Here is a 19,524-nt window from a genome sequence, read left to right as displayed (position 1 = left end):
CACTGCCATTTTTAAATCATCCTTCTCTCCTCTTCCCTAGAAGCACTCACTTGGAGTCTGGTGTCAATGGACCATACATCCATTAACTCTCCTTGCCATAATCATGTACTGACACACCCCCCCCCCAGGTCATACTCCCTCATTCCTTAATTAATTTAGATACTGACTCACTGTCATTCTCTCCAACATGACTCCTGTCATAATTCTTAGTGATTTCAATATTCACACAGAAGATTTTTAATACCCTGGTGTTTTAGTAAGGTTTCTCCTGAAAGTAGACCCTGAAACACGGACTTGGGTTACAAATGGTTTATTTGGGAGATAACCCAGGAAGCAGGAACCAGGGAGCAAGAAGAATAAGATAAGGAAGGAGGAAAAGCCTCTGTAAAGGTGTGGCATTAAGGTCACTACCATGAACAAAAGAAACTTGAGTCCACTGAGACCTCTGCGAAGCATCCTGAGTGCCCCACAAAATTGTTTGCGTGAGGACCAGAGGCGGAGGCACTTATTCACTGGCTTCTGACCTACTAGTTAAGGGTTGTTCTCAGGAGCTTTATCTTCCCCACACTTTGCTGTACTTTCCTGTGAACCTAGCAGGCTGCTGGGCCTTCAGAGAAGACCCTGAGGTGAAAGAAGAAAGGAGAGGTGCCCTTTTCAGGTGGGAAGCTGTCAGGGGAGTCTGAAATGTCCATCATAGCTGCTACTGAAATCAGAAATAGGTCAAGGGGATGTGACTAGGACACCATCTGGAACGCCTGGCTTCTCAGTTCCCTGGCCTTGTCTTTCCCAGTGATCCTGTTCTCCACCCTACCTCACTACTAGCTCCCTGATCATAGCTTAGCCCTTGCCATTACCAGTAACTGCAACCGATAACAGCCTAAGCTCAATGTCACCCTCCAGCCACCTGCTCCTATCTTCCCAACTTACTCCCTCTGGTATCTTCATTCCAACAATCCTTCGTCTCTCACCCATACAGTACTTTAATCCTACTATATTTTCAGTTTTTCACCCTCCAGATTCAATTTTAACCCCATGGTCAATCATCATACTCTTACCTATATGCTCAGCTCACTGCCACATCCTCTGTCAACAAAACCCTAACCTGGATTAGAGCCTAGTTTGTATCAATTCAGTGCCTGCACCTAAGTGTCTGAATGTGGCTTTAGAACGAAACAGGTCCTGCTACTCAAGAGCAGTGAGATCTGAGGTGTCTTACTTAACCCTGCTGTCTTAGTTTCCTTAGCTATGCCAAGTAGTCTCAACTAAAATTCAGGGCCACTACTCTCAATTGGGTCCTTCGGACTGCCCAGGAATCAGAATGCATTTCCTGTATCTCTTCCCTCTCCCTTCTATATTCTTTTCTCATTTCTTCTTAAACTTCAGAATATCTGTTGTTTAAGACATTTGTAAGAAAATGATTATGTAATATACTCGTATGTACAAATTGGACTGTGAGAGTTTCACTCTGGACCTGGTCCCATGGAAATCTTAGGATGGTTTTGTTCAGTTTCATAGTTGCTAGTGGGGTTTTCACTTCCTTGTCCAGGGCCCCACTTTCCAGAAGGGAGAGTGGAGCTTAGAAGTGTTTTGGACCATGGAGGGGGACTGTCATTCAAGCAGAGTAGATTCATGGGCTGAGCGTAGACTTAAAGCACAGGTGACTGTCTTACAGGGAATATAGAAAAAGCTGTCTCCAAGATACCCTCTCTCAAGAAAGACAACTAACACACCTCTCAGCACAGGCAATGTGTGGCATTTCCTGGCACAGCAAAGAAAGATCTTCTGGCTTAGGAATAAGGATAGAAATTGATATAGGGATATGGTTAGATTCCAGTTAGGGTTAGGCTTAGGATTGGCTCCCATGGGTCTTCCTGGGTAATCTTTTGAGACAGACTCTTTTTCTCCATGTGGTATACAGAGATCTGGGAGACCCCAACAATCATTCTCCTCCATCTCTTGGGGCTGTTTCTGTCCTCCCTCTTCCACTCCAAAATCTTGTAAACCCTTGGGGCCCCATCTAGTTTTTCACCAGTTCTCTAATCAATATATAGTGTATTGATTAAACTTTATATGCTATCTTTACATGTAAAAAAGCTTTTTGTTTTTTGCTTTGCTTTTTACAAATCAAAAGCTTTGTTTTATAGCTGTTGTATTTAAAATAGACTTCCAGAGCCTGTTGTGGAAGTAATAATCCCAAACATCCTGGACACAAGGGACGCATTAGGGCCTGCTGGTAATTGTTTGCATTTCTACAAGAAAGTGTGAAAAAAGTAAGCACAAACATACTTTTCAGTAATTTATATCATACAGCTGAGTGAAAATAAAGATGTGTGGGAGTCTTGCCTTAAATTTGTAAAAATGAAACAAGTGTGAAGTGGAATAAAGTGAAGAGCAAAAAAATGAGGTATGCCTGTAGTGGGAACTCAAACAAATATTAAATACTTAATTGGATTCTTTAAGTAGGGTCATTAATTAATTGATTTATTCAATTATTACATCATAGTGTCATCGGACTTTTTTTAGAGTACAAAAAACTGATTACAATTTAATCAAGAGTCTTACATTTTAAATTAAGCAGTAGAGTTGGACTACAGTTGAAGATAACCCAGTTTCACAGGAAAAGGGAACCATGATTATATAAAGTTTATTCTCGACTAGGCCTTTTTCTCTGACCCAGTTGAGTGACTTTGGCAGGATAACCTCTCTGAGCCTCGTTTCCTCATCTGTAGAACAAAGATGACCTCTATGGTAAGAGTCATCCCTGTGTTAACATTCTGCCAGAACACACAGGCATAGTGGCTCTGAATCCTTATCCTACCATTTACTCATAGTTTAATAGTGTATTGCTCTCTACTAAGTCATTTGTAAAATGGAGACACCCAGATGGCGTGCTTGTTATGTTGATTTAGTGAAGTACTACATAAGCTTTCCAAATTGCCTTTCTGCTTCTATTCACTACACAGCAGTGAGAGTTAAAATGGGAGTTTGATCATGCCATTCCTGTGTTCGAAAGCCTGCAATGATTCCCTATCTCCCTCAGGTAAAAGCCAGTCTTTATGGTGGTCTACAAGGCCCTATATAATCTTCTGATCTCCTTATTCTCTGCCCTGAACACACCAACTTCTCACTATTTCTCGGACACTCTTGGCAACCTACTCTCCGTGCTTCCCCTGTCTGGGATCCTCTTCTCCCACAAATGACCTGGCCTCTTCCTTCCCTCTTTCAAGTCTTTGCTCAAACACGATCTTCTCAGTGAGGACTACTTGAATCACTGTATTTAAAATTTCCAACTTCATCCCTCCCTTCCATTTTATTTTACTACATAGCTCTTATTTATTTCCAACATATTACGAATGCTAGTAAAAATGTATAATACAATACCAGGTATATTGTCGGTTGCACATATAAATTATATTCTCTTCCTTTGGCCAGTCCCTTGTGGTCTGAAGGGATAATGCTTGGGGGCTTAAGGTTTAGGATCTTCTAGGACAACGCCTTCAGGAAATCCAAGGTTAATGTTCATTGCCCAAACAATCTTTTATAGATTATTTTAGTGCGAGACACTCTTGAATAGAAAAATTAATAGTTAAGGCCCTTTCTGCCATGTAAGATCTCTGCAACTTAAAAGAGGGCCCTCACCCAACCATGCTGGATCTCAGACTTCCAGCCTCCAGAACAGAGAAATAAGTTTCTGTTGTCTATTTAAAAAATAATTAATAGTTAACATTTCATTCGTTCATGTATTCATTCATTCATGTATTCATTCAACAGATATTTATGGGGCGGTTTCTATGGCCAGTGCTCATGGAAGACAGCTGTTACAAGCATTTCATTCGAGGTAAGCTACCTCCCTTAACACTCAAGTCGGGATTTGGGGCGGGGGATAAAGGGAGATGCCTGGTCCCGCCAGCAGAGGGCGTGATCCCACCCTCTTCGCAGCCTGTCGGCCCACCAAGGCGCCCAGGCTCCCACGCTCGCTCCCGAGCGCGCCCCCGCCCGCCGCGTCACGTGATGCGGCTGTGGAACCTGAGCTGCCGGGCCTAAGCCGAGCTAAATTCGTTGCCGGTGGCCGCTGCGGGTGCAACCACAAAGGCTAATCCGAAGGAGTGGGGAGGGTCGTGGAGTCGATGCTTCCTCTTCCAATTCAGGTCGGCTCCCGTTACCTTCTCACCATTCACCGTCGCCGTCTCCCTGAGCGTTTGCATGTGTGGAAGCTCCGGTGACCATGTAGGGGGAAAGAGTGAGGAAGCCAGGGACGAAGTCAGCGCTGTCTGCACGCCGCCCGGCGCCCACCACACCCCCGGTGCGGGCCGGTGGGCCCGTCGGCCCTGGTGGGACAACTCCGGCCTCCGGTTGTGGCCTGGCCCGGGGCGCCACGAAATCTCGCTACGTCTCGCGAGAATCTAAGTTGAAGGAACATGGCGACGTCTCATCTGTTAAAGGTAAGACCCTCAGGCTAGCTTGGCTTTTACTTCGCGACCGCTGGGTTCAGCTCTTCGGGAAAGGTTCGGATCGGGTTTAGGGGCGAATTGTAGGAGTGTTCAGGGGTTGTCTACAGGAAGGGAGGCCGGGGAAGCTGCCGCCCAGGACCGGAACGCGGGTCCCTGGCCTTGGGGTTGAGAGGCTCTGGTTGTCCCTCGGGCCGGTTGACCGGTGTGTGAAAGGCCCAGCTGAGGGATGGCGGGTAGCGCTGCTCTCAATGGACCAGCTCTGGCCTCGGACGGGAGGTGAATGGTGGTGCTTTGCCGTGACCGATTGGGCAGTTAGTACTCTTAGGGTCTCGGTTTGTTCTGAAGCGAGAGTCTAAGACGTATAAAAGGAAAATCCAAGAAAATGCTGCCTGACATAGGGATCAGTGACTACCCCCACCTCCTTAATTTCTGTTCTTATTCTCTGCACGAAATTCTAAGTCAGACAGCAAGCACTGCCTTCCACTCCATTCCCTCCCTCCCTCCCTGCACGCTGTACTTTCCCTCCTACTCTCCCATTCTTGAGTTCATATTTTACCCTTTTTTCCTTAGGAAACTGCTCCTCAGCCCCAGTACAGCACACAACCAGATGACTACGGTACTGAGGAAGTGCTGCCATCGCTTTAGGGCTTAGGAAAGTTACCTTATCAAAGAAAACGGTTAGTTAGTTTTATGTATTTGGGATAGCAAGGGAGATCTAGAGTCAGAGGAGCAGATTCTCTACTATCAACTAAAACGTTTGGAGGAAAAAGAAAAGGCACTAATCTGCTTATTCTGTGTTTGTGTTTATAGTAGGAACGTTTTGCCTTAAACGTGTTTACTGAATTGGTCTGATTAGCTCAGGGAACATAAATACAGAGGATGAAATACTCCCCTCGAACCCATCATTATACATTCAGGCAGTGAGAATGGATAGTGGAAAATAATTGAATAGAAAATATGTTAAAATATACCGGAACCTCACTCATGTCTTTTTTTAGACTACTGATTTTAACTGCCTGATAGATGGGACTGTCCTATAAAATGTAGAAGTATTTTAACTAACTTAAGAGGCAATAATATAGCTTCCTTTAAATGGGGGAGGGGCCTAGAACTAGACTGAATTTCGGCCACTTAGAAGCTGTGTGACTTCCGGCAAGTTTCTTAATCTCTGCCTAGGTTTCCTCATCAATGAAATGGAATTATTAATAGAACATGTTTCATAGGAGCATTTTGAAGATGGAGTTAATGTATATAAAATGCTTAAAACCATGACTGGGACTTAATTAGTACACAATACACCTAAATTACTAGAATCACTACTCTTATTTCTCTAAGAAAACTAAATAATGGGAATTGAGTGACCCATCCTACTGGACTCTTCTTTTGTAACATTATTGCAAATTTTAATATATTAGTTCAGAAAGAAAACTTGTTTAACTTCAAAAGACTCCTATTAATGCATCTGCATGATTACATAAGCAATAGCTTATGCTATTAATTGAAATCATGCAAAAAATAATTGTGTTCCTGATTCTTTGAATTTTTGACTTGATTACATGCATATACAGCAGTCTTTCCCCATCCCCCAATTATCTCAGAAAAGAGCCTTTTACTTTATTCTACCCCATAAAAGCTTTGCAAAAGATTGTTTGGAGGAGATACAAGTCTGAAGTTGTATCAGTCAATACTACTAAGTGGTTACTTTGTAGAGATTATGAATCTACATCTACAGCACACATCTATAGAATAAAAAAGCTGCCTGAATTATGTAGAAAATGGATACTTAGTATTTAGGTTAAAAGGATAACAAGAATTCAGAAGTTCTGTAATTCAAACAACTTTTATAAATAAAAGGAAGATGGCAGTGCTTTGAAAAAACTGGTAAATTACTCAGTCATTCTAGTGAACATGAAAACAGATGCCAAAGATGCACTGGGAAAATTTCAATAAAACTGTTTTATGAAATGTTGAAAGGGGGAAGAAGAATTTTTAAATATTATTTTATATCATATGTGATTTTAAATACGTACAACTAATGGAATATAATGGACAATATAAATACACGTTTAATTCTTTATGTCACCAAAAGTTTACATATTTAAATTGGCCAGAAATCTTTTCTTCTCTCCTTATTGGGGGGGCGGGGGGGGGATTGCCCTAAATTCTTGTATCTAGAATTAACTAATTAAAAACTGGGAAGTTTGTCTTGGAGAAATGTAACGTGACCTTGCCAGGGTAGAGCCATAACATAAGCCATAGGGTCATTTAAATTCAAGGCTAGTGCTACGTTGAACAGAGACAGGGCTGGCTAGGAAGTGGCCAAGTTAGCCTCATTTCCTTTCTTGACAGAATTCATAGACTGGTTCCTTAGAAAAATGCCTGAGACATTGTGTAATTAGATTTCACCACAGCATATTTGACAGAACTATCTTGTCCTATGGCCAAAATGGTGATATGTGGGCGAGGTGAGAATACAATTAGAATTTGATTCATTATCAGTTAAACAACTGTGCCTGGAGGGAGGCCGTTACTGTCCTGCTGAAAGAAAATGCCCTCTACCTGTTTACCAGTAACTTGGATTAGGTTCAGTTTATTGAATTTGTGGATGACAGAGTTCAGAGGAATGTGTTATGAAAGATAACAAGAAGCTAATATGTTATGAAAGATAACAAGATTCAAAACTTTGATGTGGAACTTATAAGTCAGAACCCAATGTAATAAAAACTATCTACTTTTTTTATTTTGGAATTTGTAATAATTGTATTCTCCATTTAAAGCAAGTGGACTATTGCTGGATTTTGGGAATCTTTTGGATATACAAAAATTTGTGTTATACATTTTGACAAATACAATTATCAGTTGCTTGGGGGGTTTAGATCTCCAAAAACTTTTTAGTATTACTACTTTAACTTTGTTTTAACATATAGTTCCACTTGTTTCTTTACTTTTGCAGTTATCATCTAGGCCCTCAGTGCTCATTTTCTTTATTTCCAATTGAATATTTTTTTCCAAATAACAATTGTTTAAATCTTGTTTTTCTGAGCATTACCCCCGTTTAATTCTTAGCACATTATTTTTTCCAGCTGTTTGGAGTGTCCTTAACTTCCTGGGTCAGTACCACAAATTTTTCTAGTTTCCCCTATGTTCTCCTCTTTTCCAAGGCACCTGTTGTATTGCCTCCTTCCACTTGTTCTGCCTTCATTCTCCACCAGGTCTTGGCAGCATGCCTCCTGTTATTTTTATTTCAGTCTCATTTATTCTCACTTCTGTGGGGATAAATGTTCATGTAACTCCTCATATAAACTTGTGCTCTGCTTTGGCCTCAAACTTTTGCCCTTTTCTCTTTCCATTCATGATCACAGTTCTTAGAAAAGCAGTACCCACTTGCTGCCTTTGTAATTCTTTACCTTTTTTAACTTACTGTGACTTTGTTCTCTCCCCCCACACACAGTTATATTGAAGCTGTTAGTCTTAAGAGCTCTGGCAATTTCCTGATTGCCAAATGAGATTATTCTCTGATACACTTATCCTCCCTTCTGATATTGTTGATTACTACCTCTACTTCCCTTTTGGTTTATGACATTCTCTCCTTGGTCTCATATCTCGCAAATCACGTGCATTTTTCATTGACCTCCCTTCTCTCCTTCCCAGTATAATTATTTCTCAGGATTTAGTCTTCAGCCCTTTTCTTTTTACTTTTTTTTTTTTCTGGGACAGTCTTAACTCCCATGATTTCACTATTTTTATCTCTTAACTGTGATCTGAGCTCTAGACCAAAACAGTACTAACCATATCACTTTCTTGCTGAGATACCTTTGATGGTTCAAATTCTTTGAGATCCTTCCAAGCTGGGTCTTCTCCCTAATAACACATTTATATTCGTATTCCCTCCCCACCCCGCCGCACCTCTCTCTCTACCTGGCTGGTTATTTGTTGGTTCACTAGCATACCAGAGTCTTCAAGACTCTTTATATGTTTGCTATTTCTTCTGTCAGGAATGCCCCCTCCCCTGTTAAAATCTTATGTATTCATCAAGACCCAGCCCAGATGCCTCCTTTCTTCTGAGTGCTCTTATTTGGAATTAATTGTTGCCTACTCTGCACACACAACCGTAGGATTGCATCAGTCTCTTCTAGCACTTACCTTATGCCTTGTGTATTAGTTACAGGATGTCTACATATTTAACTCCTTTTCTGGGTTGTAAGCTCCATTAGTGCCGGGATTTCATTACTCTGTTGATGCCTTAACTCTCTAGTGTGGTGATCACTCATGGTACATGCTCCGGAAATGAGTGATGATTGGTTGGAAAGATTAATCCAGTGCAGTAGCTGTGTACTGGAGAGGCTCAGTAAGTGAGTGTTGATTGGTTAAAAGAAGGAATTTCTGGTTTTATTTTATTTTTTTTAATTAGGTGTAGAGAGGGGGAGCAAGAAGGGGATAGAGATATAAAACCAATCCAGAAGAAAATCCACACTTTAAACTGAAATATGAAGCTCACTGCTTTCCTTGGTGGAAACATTTCTATCCTTTGAGAGGAAAGAAAATAGAAATTCAAAGGAGTGATTTAGAGTGTGTGTAGAATTTATTCATTATTAAAATAGTTGTGTTGGGCACGTGTGCAAGGCATCGTGAAGAATACAAAGCTGTGTAAAACAGTGTCCAGCCTGTTAGGAATTTACCATAGACTGAAGGAGATTAAAAAGTACTGATGATTTGCTCTACGGCAAGAACTTCAGAAGTGTTACCACATCCTGTATGGTCCCTCACAGACGAGGAGATCATTTCTGGTGGGATGATCAGGGAAAGTTTAATGGAGCTGGATTTTGAAGAATGGGGAGACTTTTTGCAGGTGGAGATTAGCAGAAAATTTGTGAGGAATGGAGACAAGATGAGTATGGCTGACGTGTGAGAAGGACTGCATGCTGTGTTACCTTGTGCTCCTTGGAATTGTTGCAGCATAGGAGCCCAGAATATGGGCAACAGTAGGAGACAGGACTACAAAGGAGAGTCAGGGTCAGATTGTAAAAGGTCTTCAGTGCTGAACAAAGAAGTTTGAAATATAGTTCCACAGATGATGAATATTTGAAAAATATGTCAGCAAATATATTGTTAAGCCTTCAGTGTTTTCTTGGCTCACACATAAAACCTGTTATCATTACATCTATTTTGTGTGTATTCAAACTCTGATTTGTGGAGTGGCCACAAATGAGGGGTTTTTGTGTAATGTAACCGTGTTCATTAAAACCATAACAGGAGTCACCAAGTCTGGAAAGTAAATTCATTCAACAAGTGTTTAACATTCTCTAATTCCAGCTAGATAATGGTGATCTAGGCAAATTCCTGCCCTTAATGTAACTTACATTTTTGTGGGGGAGAGAAGCAATAAACATATATGCAAATACCTCATTTCCCGAAAAATAAGATCTAGCCAAACCATCAGCTCTAATGCATCTTTTGGAGCAACAATTAATATAAGACCCGGTATTGTATTATATTACCCGGTCTTATATTAAAGTAATACCGGGTCTTATAGTGATTTTTGTTCCCAAAGACGCATCAGAACTGATGATCTGGCTAGGTCTTATTCTTGGGAAAACATGGTAAATATGTACTATAAGGTCAGGTTGTGATAAATGTTATGAAGAAAAATAATCAGGGTTAAAGATAGAGAATGATAGGTATTTTTGATAGGATGATCAGGGAAGGCCTCTAAGGAGATGACATTTGAGGCGAGACCTGAATGAAGCAAGGAAAAAAGCCGTGTGCCTAGTTAGGAGAAGCATCTCAGGTAGAGGGACCAGAACAGCCAGTGCAAAGGCATAGAGTCAGGAACGTGCTTGGCAGGGAATATGGACGTGATACCAAGATTTGAATGTTGCCAGTGTAGTTAAGATACACAACTGGATAATTCTTTCCAATGTTTATTTAAACATAAATGAGAGCCTCATTTATTTAGAACCTTACTTGCCAATTTTCACTGGGTGGAAGGAACTTGCCCTTTTGACTGGGCATCTAAGAGGGCTGTGATCCTTAGGGCTGCCTTCCCTCACTCCTGTGTCCTGTCCTAGAGACATAGCTACATTTGACACTCACAATCTAGGGAGAAAACAAATTCAGAGGTATGTACGTTGGCCGTGGGTAGGGGTGAGAGTGGGAATAATGGACTAAATCACTTCCTGTAAAACTGTGATAAATGTAAATGTGAGAATTTTTCATGGTCTGTGAAAATATATGAGTGAATAGTTACCATAATCTGGAGGTGATGTATGTTAATTAAAGCTACTAACAGGAAGTGACAGTTTAAGATAAACGTAGAAGAGGAGAATTTTAGACTGCAGGACGGTATCAAAAGGACACTAGGCATCTATCTGGTGGACAAAGAAAGGTGGAGCAGAGAGGTAGATAAAGACAGGCGTTTCTTATTAGATATTTTGCTAGGGTCCTGGTGAACCCAGTGTGTCACAGAAAGTCATCTGCCTCTTTTCCCCGAGTAGTAGGTAGACTAAATTGGTGCCTGACAGGCTGTGTAACAAGTAAACAAGTTACAGCTCAGATTAAAGCATTGGTCATACTACATGGAGCACATACAGGTAATATCAGGATATTTGATCTGTATAACGGGTTTGTTCATTCCACAAATATGTGAGCATCTGCTCTGTGCTGGGTACTAGTCTAAGTGTCAGTGGAACAGTAGTGAGTATGACAGACAAGGTCCCTCGTCTTTGGAGCTTACATTCTAATGTGTAAATACTGATACCAAAGAAATAAGTAACAACACATTGGGTACTTTTTGTAATAATGAGGGCTGTGATGAAAACAGTGTAATCAAGAGTGTTCAGAAGATGGGGCACTAGTTTACTTATTTACAATGGAAAATTATTTTTAAATAATTGCTTTCAACTATGTTTTTGGTTTTGGTGTTTTTATTTCATAGAAAGTATTTATCATCAGAACAGTATGGTTTCGTATGTTTAAGATCTATTTAAACAACTATGTTTTGTTGAATTTTCCTTCCCTGGCACTTAATGACATTTCAGCCAGATCCCAAAACTTTCTGGTCTTCTTAAAAAGTACTGTTTAGTCTGAATTAAAATTTCAGTCTCATAGCAAATCAAAGCAACTCTTCCACCAGCTCAAGACTTTGGCTCTGGATATGCAGAGAAGAAAGGGCGAAGGGCATTTTTCTTAGATTGGTTTGGGAAGGCCTCTCTGAGGTGACACTGATGCTGAGACCTGAATGAGCTGCATTTTAAGCAAAGGTCTTGAGGTGCAGTGGTGAACCTGGCATATTAGAGAAACAGCCTTTAAAATGGTGGTGTGGCTGGAACCTAGTGAGAGTTGCCAGTATTTAAATATATACTGTAGTTTGTGGTTCTTTTGGTTAATGGGGATTGCAAATGTGGTTTTAAAATCCCATAACTGGGAGCATGGGCAGTTCATAGACAATATGGGAACCCACACATTCAAATAGCTAACCTCATAATTTATATTATTTATATTATTTATAACCTCATAATTTATTATTTCTTGTCCTGCCTTTAACTTGTCCTTTTACCTTAACTCTTCTTACACTTTTGTCATCGTGAAGAAGATATAGCAAGAAGATGTACTGTAATAATAACCTTTATTTTCTCTTAAATGCAACGTTTGACATCATTGTAAAAGTAATACTGCTCCTACTATTTGATGGGTTGTGTTTTGTCCCATATATTATATAGGGATTTCTGGAGAGTTTCAGGTGAACCAGTAAATCAGTATTTGTATTCTTGTTGCAAATTAAGTGAGTCATTTTAAAATGATTCTGTTACTTTTAAAAGATTTTGCAAGCCAGTTGACTTTTCTTTTTTGTTTACTTTTATGTGTTTATTTAAATATTCTTATTTTTTAACGTGATACCGAATTTTGTATTTGCACATAAGCAATTATATGTCTACTCTTTTTCCTGGGATTAACATGGAATTATTGTAGATGAACTCATTGCTTGAACAAACACTCATGAATTTCTTTTTTTTTTTACTGTATTGGGGTGAAAATGGTTAGTAAAATTACATACGTTTCAAGTGTGCATTTCTATAATACATCATCTATATATCATATTGTGTGTTCACCATGCAGAGTCAGTTCTCCTTCTATCACCATATATTTGACCCTCTTCTACCATCCCTCCTCCCCTTATCCTCTAGTAACCACTAACCTATTGTCTATGTCTATGTGTTTTTGTTTTTTTGTCTTGTTCCTTTGTTGCTTTCAGTTTTACATCCCACGTATGAGTGAAGTCATATGGTTCTCGACTTTTTCTGCCTTATTTCGCTTAGCATAATAATCTCAAGATCTATTCATGTTGTCGCAAATGGCAGTAGTATTTCATCTTTTCTTATGACAGAATAGTATTTCATTGTGTATATATACCACATCTTCTTTATCCAATCATCTATCGAAGGACACTTCGGTTGTTTCCATGTCTCGGCCAACATAAATAATGCTGAACATTGGAATACATATATCTTACATACATCTTTACGGATAAATGTTTTCAGATTTTGGGGGTACATATCCAGGAGAGGGATTGCTAGGTCATATGGTAATTCTATTCTGCATTTTTTGAGGAATCTCCGTATTGTTTTCCATAGTGGTTATACCAGTGTACATTCCCTGCAACAGTGTATGAGGGTTCCTTTTTTTCCATAGCCTCTCCAATATTTGTTAATATTTATCCTGTTGATAATAGCCACTCTATCCTGTTTCCCCAAAAATAAGACCTAGCCAGACCATCAGCTCTAATGCATCTTTTGGAGCAAAAATTAATATAAGACTTGGTCTTATTTTACTATAATATAAGACCGGGTCTTTAATATAACATAATATAGTATAGTATAGTATTATACAATATAATATAATATAATTAATATAATATAATATAATTAATATAATATAATATAATATAATATAATATAATACTGGATCTTACATTAATTTTTGCTCCAAAAGACGCATTAGAGCTGATGGCCCATCTCGGTCTTATTTTTGGGGAACCACCGTAACAGGTGCGAGATGATACCGCATTGTGGTTTTGATTTGCAGTTCCCTAATAGCTAGTGAAGTTGAGCATTTTTTCATATATCTGTTGGCCATTTGTATGTCTTGGGAGAAATGTCTGTTCAGGTCCTCTGCCCATTTTTTAATTGGATTATTTAAAACACTCTTGAATTTCAGTGGGAATTGTGCAGATTTTTTAAAGTGATAATGTATTCTAGAAAGATCTATAGCATCTTACAGTACTGGTCTGGAACACCTCACCCCACTCCAAACACATTACAAAAAGTTAAACTTTTTCTGTAATTTACTTTCTTCCTAATGTGTGTTTGTTTTTCTTTGAAATAACCACCATGGCTATAGATAAGACACTGTGGGACTTTACTGTCCATCTGTTTTAGAACTGATTCTTCCATTAGGCAATACTTTTCCCAAAAAGCTGAATGTATTTTATTTGGGCCTGGGCAACTGACATGTTATATTAATTAATATGAGATCTGATTTTTTTTTTATACTAAATAAGAGCAGGAAAAGGGAGCTGAAACTTTGTTCACCTGTTTCTCTATCATCTTTTGTTTTCTTTCTATTTTAATTCTATCTCTAATTGTTTTGAGAAACTTGACACTGATTTTTCCCCCCTCAGCTCTGTAGGGGAGACATTAAGTAGAAAGCAATTTAGTAGTAAATAAACGTTTATTTTATTTAAAATACAGAAAGAAAGAAAGGACACAAGGAAAAAGAAATGAAGGCCAAGAGTTATAACTTCAACATTTGCTTTTATCCGACAATACATCCAAAACTGTGCTCATATCCTCTCCTACACCATCCAACTCCAATGTATTCCTTTACATGCATTTCTTCTATGGTCAGTGATTCCACCAACCATTCTCAAGTCAGAAATCTGAGAGCCATGTTGTATTACCAAATAGGCAGAACAAGCACATGTTTAGTATACCCTATCCCCCACAGAAAAACAAGGAAAAAAATGTGTGTGGGGGTTATTTTTGACTTTTTTTTAAAGAAAAATTTTGGACAGTTAATATATATTTTAGAATTTAGTATCCTTTGTATTTTGAATTATACTGGGGAGGTTTGGTCATGGGAGGGACTATATACTTAGCCATTTGAGAGCTTAGAGCCTTAATCCTGCTTCAGTTGAGTCATTTTCAATATTCTTTCTCTCCTTTCCACATCTAATTATCACCAAATCCTGTTATTGTAGGAGAATTAGAAGTAGTAGTTCTAATATTATAATAATGATAGCCAGCATCTATATAATGTTTACTTATGCCAACCACTTTTCTCAACATTGTACATATATATCTTTTTTTTCTCTCTTTTTTTAAAAATGTCTATGCAGTTCCTCTGCCCATTTTTTTTTTTTTTAATTGGGGAAGGGGAACAGGATTTTTTATTGGGGAACAGTGTGTACTTCCAGGACTTTTTTCCAAGTCAAGCTGTTGTCCTTTCAATCTTAGTTGTGGAGGGCGCAGCTCAGCTCCAGGTCGTCCAGTTACCGTTGCTAGTTGCAGGGGGCGCAGCCCACCATCCCTTACGGGAGTTGAACCGGCAACCTTGTGGTTGAGAGGATGCACTCCAACCAACTGAGCCATCCGGGAGGCAGCTCAGCTCAAGGTGCCGTGTTCAATTTTAGTTGCAGGGGGCGCTGCCCACCATCCCTTGCGGGAGTCAAGGAATCGAACTGGCAACCTTGTGGTTGAGAGCCCACTGGCCCATGTGGGAATCGAACCAGCAGCCTTCGGAGTTAGGAGCATGGAGCTCTAACTGCCTGAGCCACTGGGCCAGCCCCCATATATATCTTTATATCAGCCCTTTCAAATAACTTATTAAATCCATTTTACATAGATGAAACTAGAGCAAAAAAAGTTTAAATAACTTAAGGTCGCATATTTGGTAAGTGGCTAAGTCATAATTTTAATTTTATAAAGTCAGCTTCATGAACATCTCACCATTAGCACCTTTCTGTTTCATTGCCTCAGTTTAGGGTTTAATCATTTATTGCTCATATGAACTATTGCGGTAGCTTCCTGTCAGATTCTCTTTCAATGAATTTTCCTTCAATGAATTTTCCTTCAATGAATTTACAGATGATCTTTCTAGAAATTAAATATTATCATGTCAGTAGCCAATGGCTACCACTCTCTCCTCCATCTAAAGAATTATTTAATGTGTTATAATCTGTTACTATCATTTATTTTGCTTAGATTGACTACTTTCAGGAACAAAAATGTATTCCAGGATCATCCCTGCCCCAACCTTAACATTAGCATTTTTTTCTAAGGCTCCTTTTTGTGGCATATGGTATTGACAAATCAAGATCTGGATACTAGGTATGCTAATTGTTACTGGGGTGTCACTCATTTCAGGCCCTCTCTGTGGACTGAACTAAGACACACACACAAACACACATCTGTACTATACGAGGTCTGACGATTAAGTTTGCGAACTCATCCTAGAAAAAGGGCTACATACCTAATTGCTGAATATCACAACGGTCACCTTCAAAGTACTCCCCTTGGGAAACTATGCACCAACGCCTGTGCCTGGTCCACCCTTCAAAGCAATTTTGGAACTCTTTTTCTGGAATGGCCATCAGAACTGTTGTTGTATTACCCTTGATGTCCTGAATGTCACCAAAATGTCTTCCTTTCAATATTTCCTTTATCTTTGGGTAAAGAAAGAAGTCATTAGGAGCCAGATCAGGTGAGTAGAGAGGGTGTTCCAATACAGTTAGTTGTTTACGGGCTAAAAACTCCCTCACAGATAGTGCCGTGTGAGCTGGTGCATTTTCGTGATGCAAGGACCATGAATTGTTGTTGAAAAGTTCAGGTTGTCGAACTTTTCACGAAGCCTTTTCAGCACTTCCAAATAGTAAACTTGGTTACTTTTTGTTCAGTTGCTGCAAATTCATAATGAATAATCCCTCTGATATCAAGAAAAGTTTAGCAACATCGTGGCAACAAGTTTGCAAACTTAATTGTCAGACCTCGTACTTATTTCTATATCTATATTATCAAAACTCATGAGTTCACCCCAATCCCTCCAATTCCAATAAATTCAATTTAATCCTTTTCCCTTTCCGTGGATGTAACTTCCTTCTCTGACAGTGAGAAATCTGGCTTTTGAACTGAATTATTTCGGGAGGGAAGAAGGATGCTATTATAACATCGTTAATATGTATAGATGTAAAACTAGCTATAAATTTCTTAAGTTTAGAATTCTTTAGCAATTAAAAACAAAAGATTTACCAATTATAATAAATACAATACTAAAAACTCAAGATTCAAATGAACAACACTAGCATGACTATTTTTAAAGTAAACGATTGAATTATGTACAGAAATGTATATAAATCATTAGTGTACAACTGGATGCAGTTTTCATAAAGTAAACATACCCGTATAATCAGCACCCAGATCTAGAATAGTAACAGTACCCCTGCAAGCCCCTCTCTTGCCCTGCCCTAGTCTCTAACTTTCAATCCCCTCCCCAAGGTAATCACTGTTCTGACTTCTTATAACTGTAGATGTGTTTTGCCTGTTCATAAACACAGTAAGTACTCTTGTGTCTGACTTCATTGCTCAACATTAGGAGAATCATTTCTATTGTTACTTGTTAAATTTTTGTTGCTGTATTATATTTCGTTGTTATGACTGTTCCACAATTTACCCATCCAATTGTTGATGGACATTGGAGTGTTTCCAGTTTTTCATTGAGAATGAAGATGCTGTATACTTTCTTTTACAAGTCTTTTGGTAGACATATATATGCAGCTGTATTGGAAGTGAAGTTGCTGGGTTATATAGTACACATATGTTTGTCGTTCATAGATACTGCTTCCATATTGACCCAAAAATGAGACTAGCCGGACCAGCAGCTCTAATGTGTCTTTTGGAGCAAAAATTAATATAAGACCCGGTATTGTTATGTTATATGTTATGTTATGTTATGTTATGTTATGTTATGTTATGTTATGTTATGTTATGTTCCCGGTGTTATATTATAGTAAAATAAGACCGGGTCTTATATTAATGTTTGCTCCAAAAGACACATTAGAGCTGATGGTCCAGCTGGGTCTTATTCTTGGGGAAACACGGTAAATAATTTTCTGAAATCATTGTACCATTTTACAGTCTCATCAGCATGATGAGAGTCCTGGTTTCTCTAAAGTGTCTTCAACACTTGATATTGTCATTCTTTTCTATTTTAGCCTTTTTGGTGGAGTGTAGTGATATTTCATTGTGGTTTTAATATGTATTTCCCTAACAATTAATGATAGGTACCTTTTCAAAAGGTTTTTGGCTGTTTAGATGTCTTTATGAAGGGTTTACTCAAATGGCTTGCCAGTTTTTAAATTAGATTGTCTTTCTTTTCTTAATGATTGTTAGGAATCTTTACATATTCTGGATAAGAGCCTCTGATATGTCTATTAGAAATATCTTCTTCCACTCTTTGATTTGCTTTCTTTCACTCCCTTAATGGTATTTTTTAAGGAAGTAAAGTTCTTAATTTTAACATAGTACAATTTGTCTTTTTTTCCCTTTATGGTTAGTGCTTGCTTATACATAAGGTCATACAAATGATCCAGACTCTACTTGTATTGATATCTTATTTAATTTTATAAAACAAAAATAAAACTAAACATTTATTCTTATAGTTTTGAGCCTCAAGAATACATCGTGGAACCCTTTAGGAGTCCATGAACCACAGTTTATGAAACACTATACTAGAATGAATTCCTTGAAGACCTTTCATTTATGTTTTCTAACAACTGGCATAATTCTTGAACTGTAGGCACTTACATATTTCTTGAATGAATAAATGTAACAAGTGAATGATGAAGAAACACCCTAAAATAAACTCTTAGCAGTACTGTTATTTTTGCTTCTTTTTTTTTCTTAAAATCAGTTTGTGTGTCTAAAATGCAAGCATTTTTCAGAATTTGTTTAAATTTTTTTTTTCCTTTATAAAAGGGAAATGTATTGTGATATTTTTTATTTCAGTGGAAAAAGGTATGTAACAGACATGTCTTTCATGTAGTGATGCTTCCACCTTATGGCTTCTAGATAATTGCCACAAATTTTTTATAATAATAGATTTTTGCAATTTACAGACCTGATGAAATTAAGCCAAAGCCTGGATCTGGCCTACAGGTTAAAAGTTCCTTAATTTCTCATCCAGGAAAGATCCAGGGAGTAGTTAAGAATGTATCTCCAACAGAACTAAATTGTTTGGATTTGAATCCCTGCACTGCCACTTATTGCCTGTAACTTTAGGGAAATAACCTAACCTAATCTCAGGTTCAAGTGTACAGTTTTTTTGTCTATAAAATGATAATAACATCACCTTACACATAGGAGTTGTAAAGATTAAATAAATTAATGCACTTGTACCTGATACATAGTCAGCAATCAGATAATATAAAGTAAAATGATCAATGTGATGGCGTGATCTGTACTGAAGATTATACTGAAGTTAAATAATAAAGGGTATAAATAACTGAACTCAATTTTATTTACAGATATCAGATATTTGAATTACGCATGGAAATATAAAGGAAACTATTTGGAGATAAACAAAAGGAAATGCTCTTTTCTACCACAGATACCACATGTACAAAATTGGTTGGATTCTATAACCCAAAATTAGCCAAATGCCATATATTTACAGTGAAAGAAATAGAAAATCTTGCAATAAATAAACAGTAAAAATACAATGAGAAATTATTTAAAATTCCTCCCTTCCACAACTTCAATTTCAAGCATCCTACTTTGATTATCCTGTCCTGTCTTCCTAACTCACTGTAGTGCTCTCACTCCGATAATCTACCTCTGCTATGGCCTGCAGGTCATTGATTCTACCACTATATTGTTTAATGTCTTAGATCTGTGAGTTTATACTTTTCATCAAATTAGGAAACATTTTAGCCTTTATTTCTTCAAATATTTCCCCCACCCCAAGACTCAAGTTATGTGTAGGTAGGGTCATTTGATGTTGTCCCACAGCTCACTGATACTTC

At 38.3% G+C, this 19,524-nt stretch overlaps 1 protein-coding gene across 3 annotated transcripts in view; it reads left to right on the top strand.

Annotated features, from left to right (window-relative positions):
* Positions 1-3,988: 3,988 nt before the first annotated feature.
* Positions 3,989-19,524, top strand: part of CUL5 (cullin 5) — an 84,455-nt gene continuing 68,919 nt past the window's right edge. For 2 of the 3 annotated variants that reach the window (XM_019718720.2, XM_074335529.1), the window contains exon 1: positions 3,989-4,442. In XM_019718720.2, the coding sequence (XP_019574279.1) occupies positions 4,419-4,442 (24 nt within the window). In that variant the 5' untranslated portion in view covers positions 3,989-4,418. Of the gene's footprint in view, positions 4,443-5,021; positions 5,129-19,524 lie in introns of all 3 variants that reach the window. The other variant, XM_019718721.2, reaches the window with a different exon arrangement.

The sequence above is a fragment of the Rhinolophus sinicus genome, linkage group LG06 (genome assembly GCF_036562045.2).
Source record: "Rhinolophus sinicus isolate RSC01 linkage group LG06, ASM3656204v1, whole genome shotgun sequence".
NCBI classification, from domain to species: domain Eukaryota; kingdom Metazoa; phylum Chordata; class Mammalia; order Chiroptera; family Rhinolophidae; genus Rhinolophus; species Rhinolophus sinicus.
The sequence above is the reverse complement of the archived record's forward strand: the minus strand, read 5'-3'. Positions and strand labels throughout refer to the sequence as shown.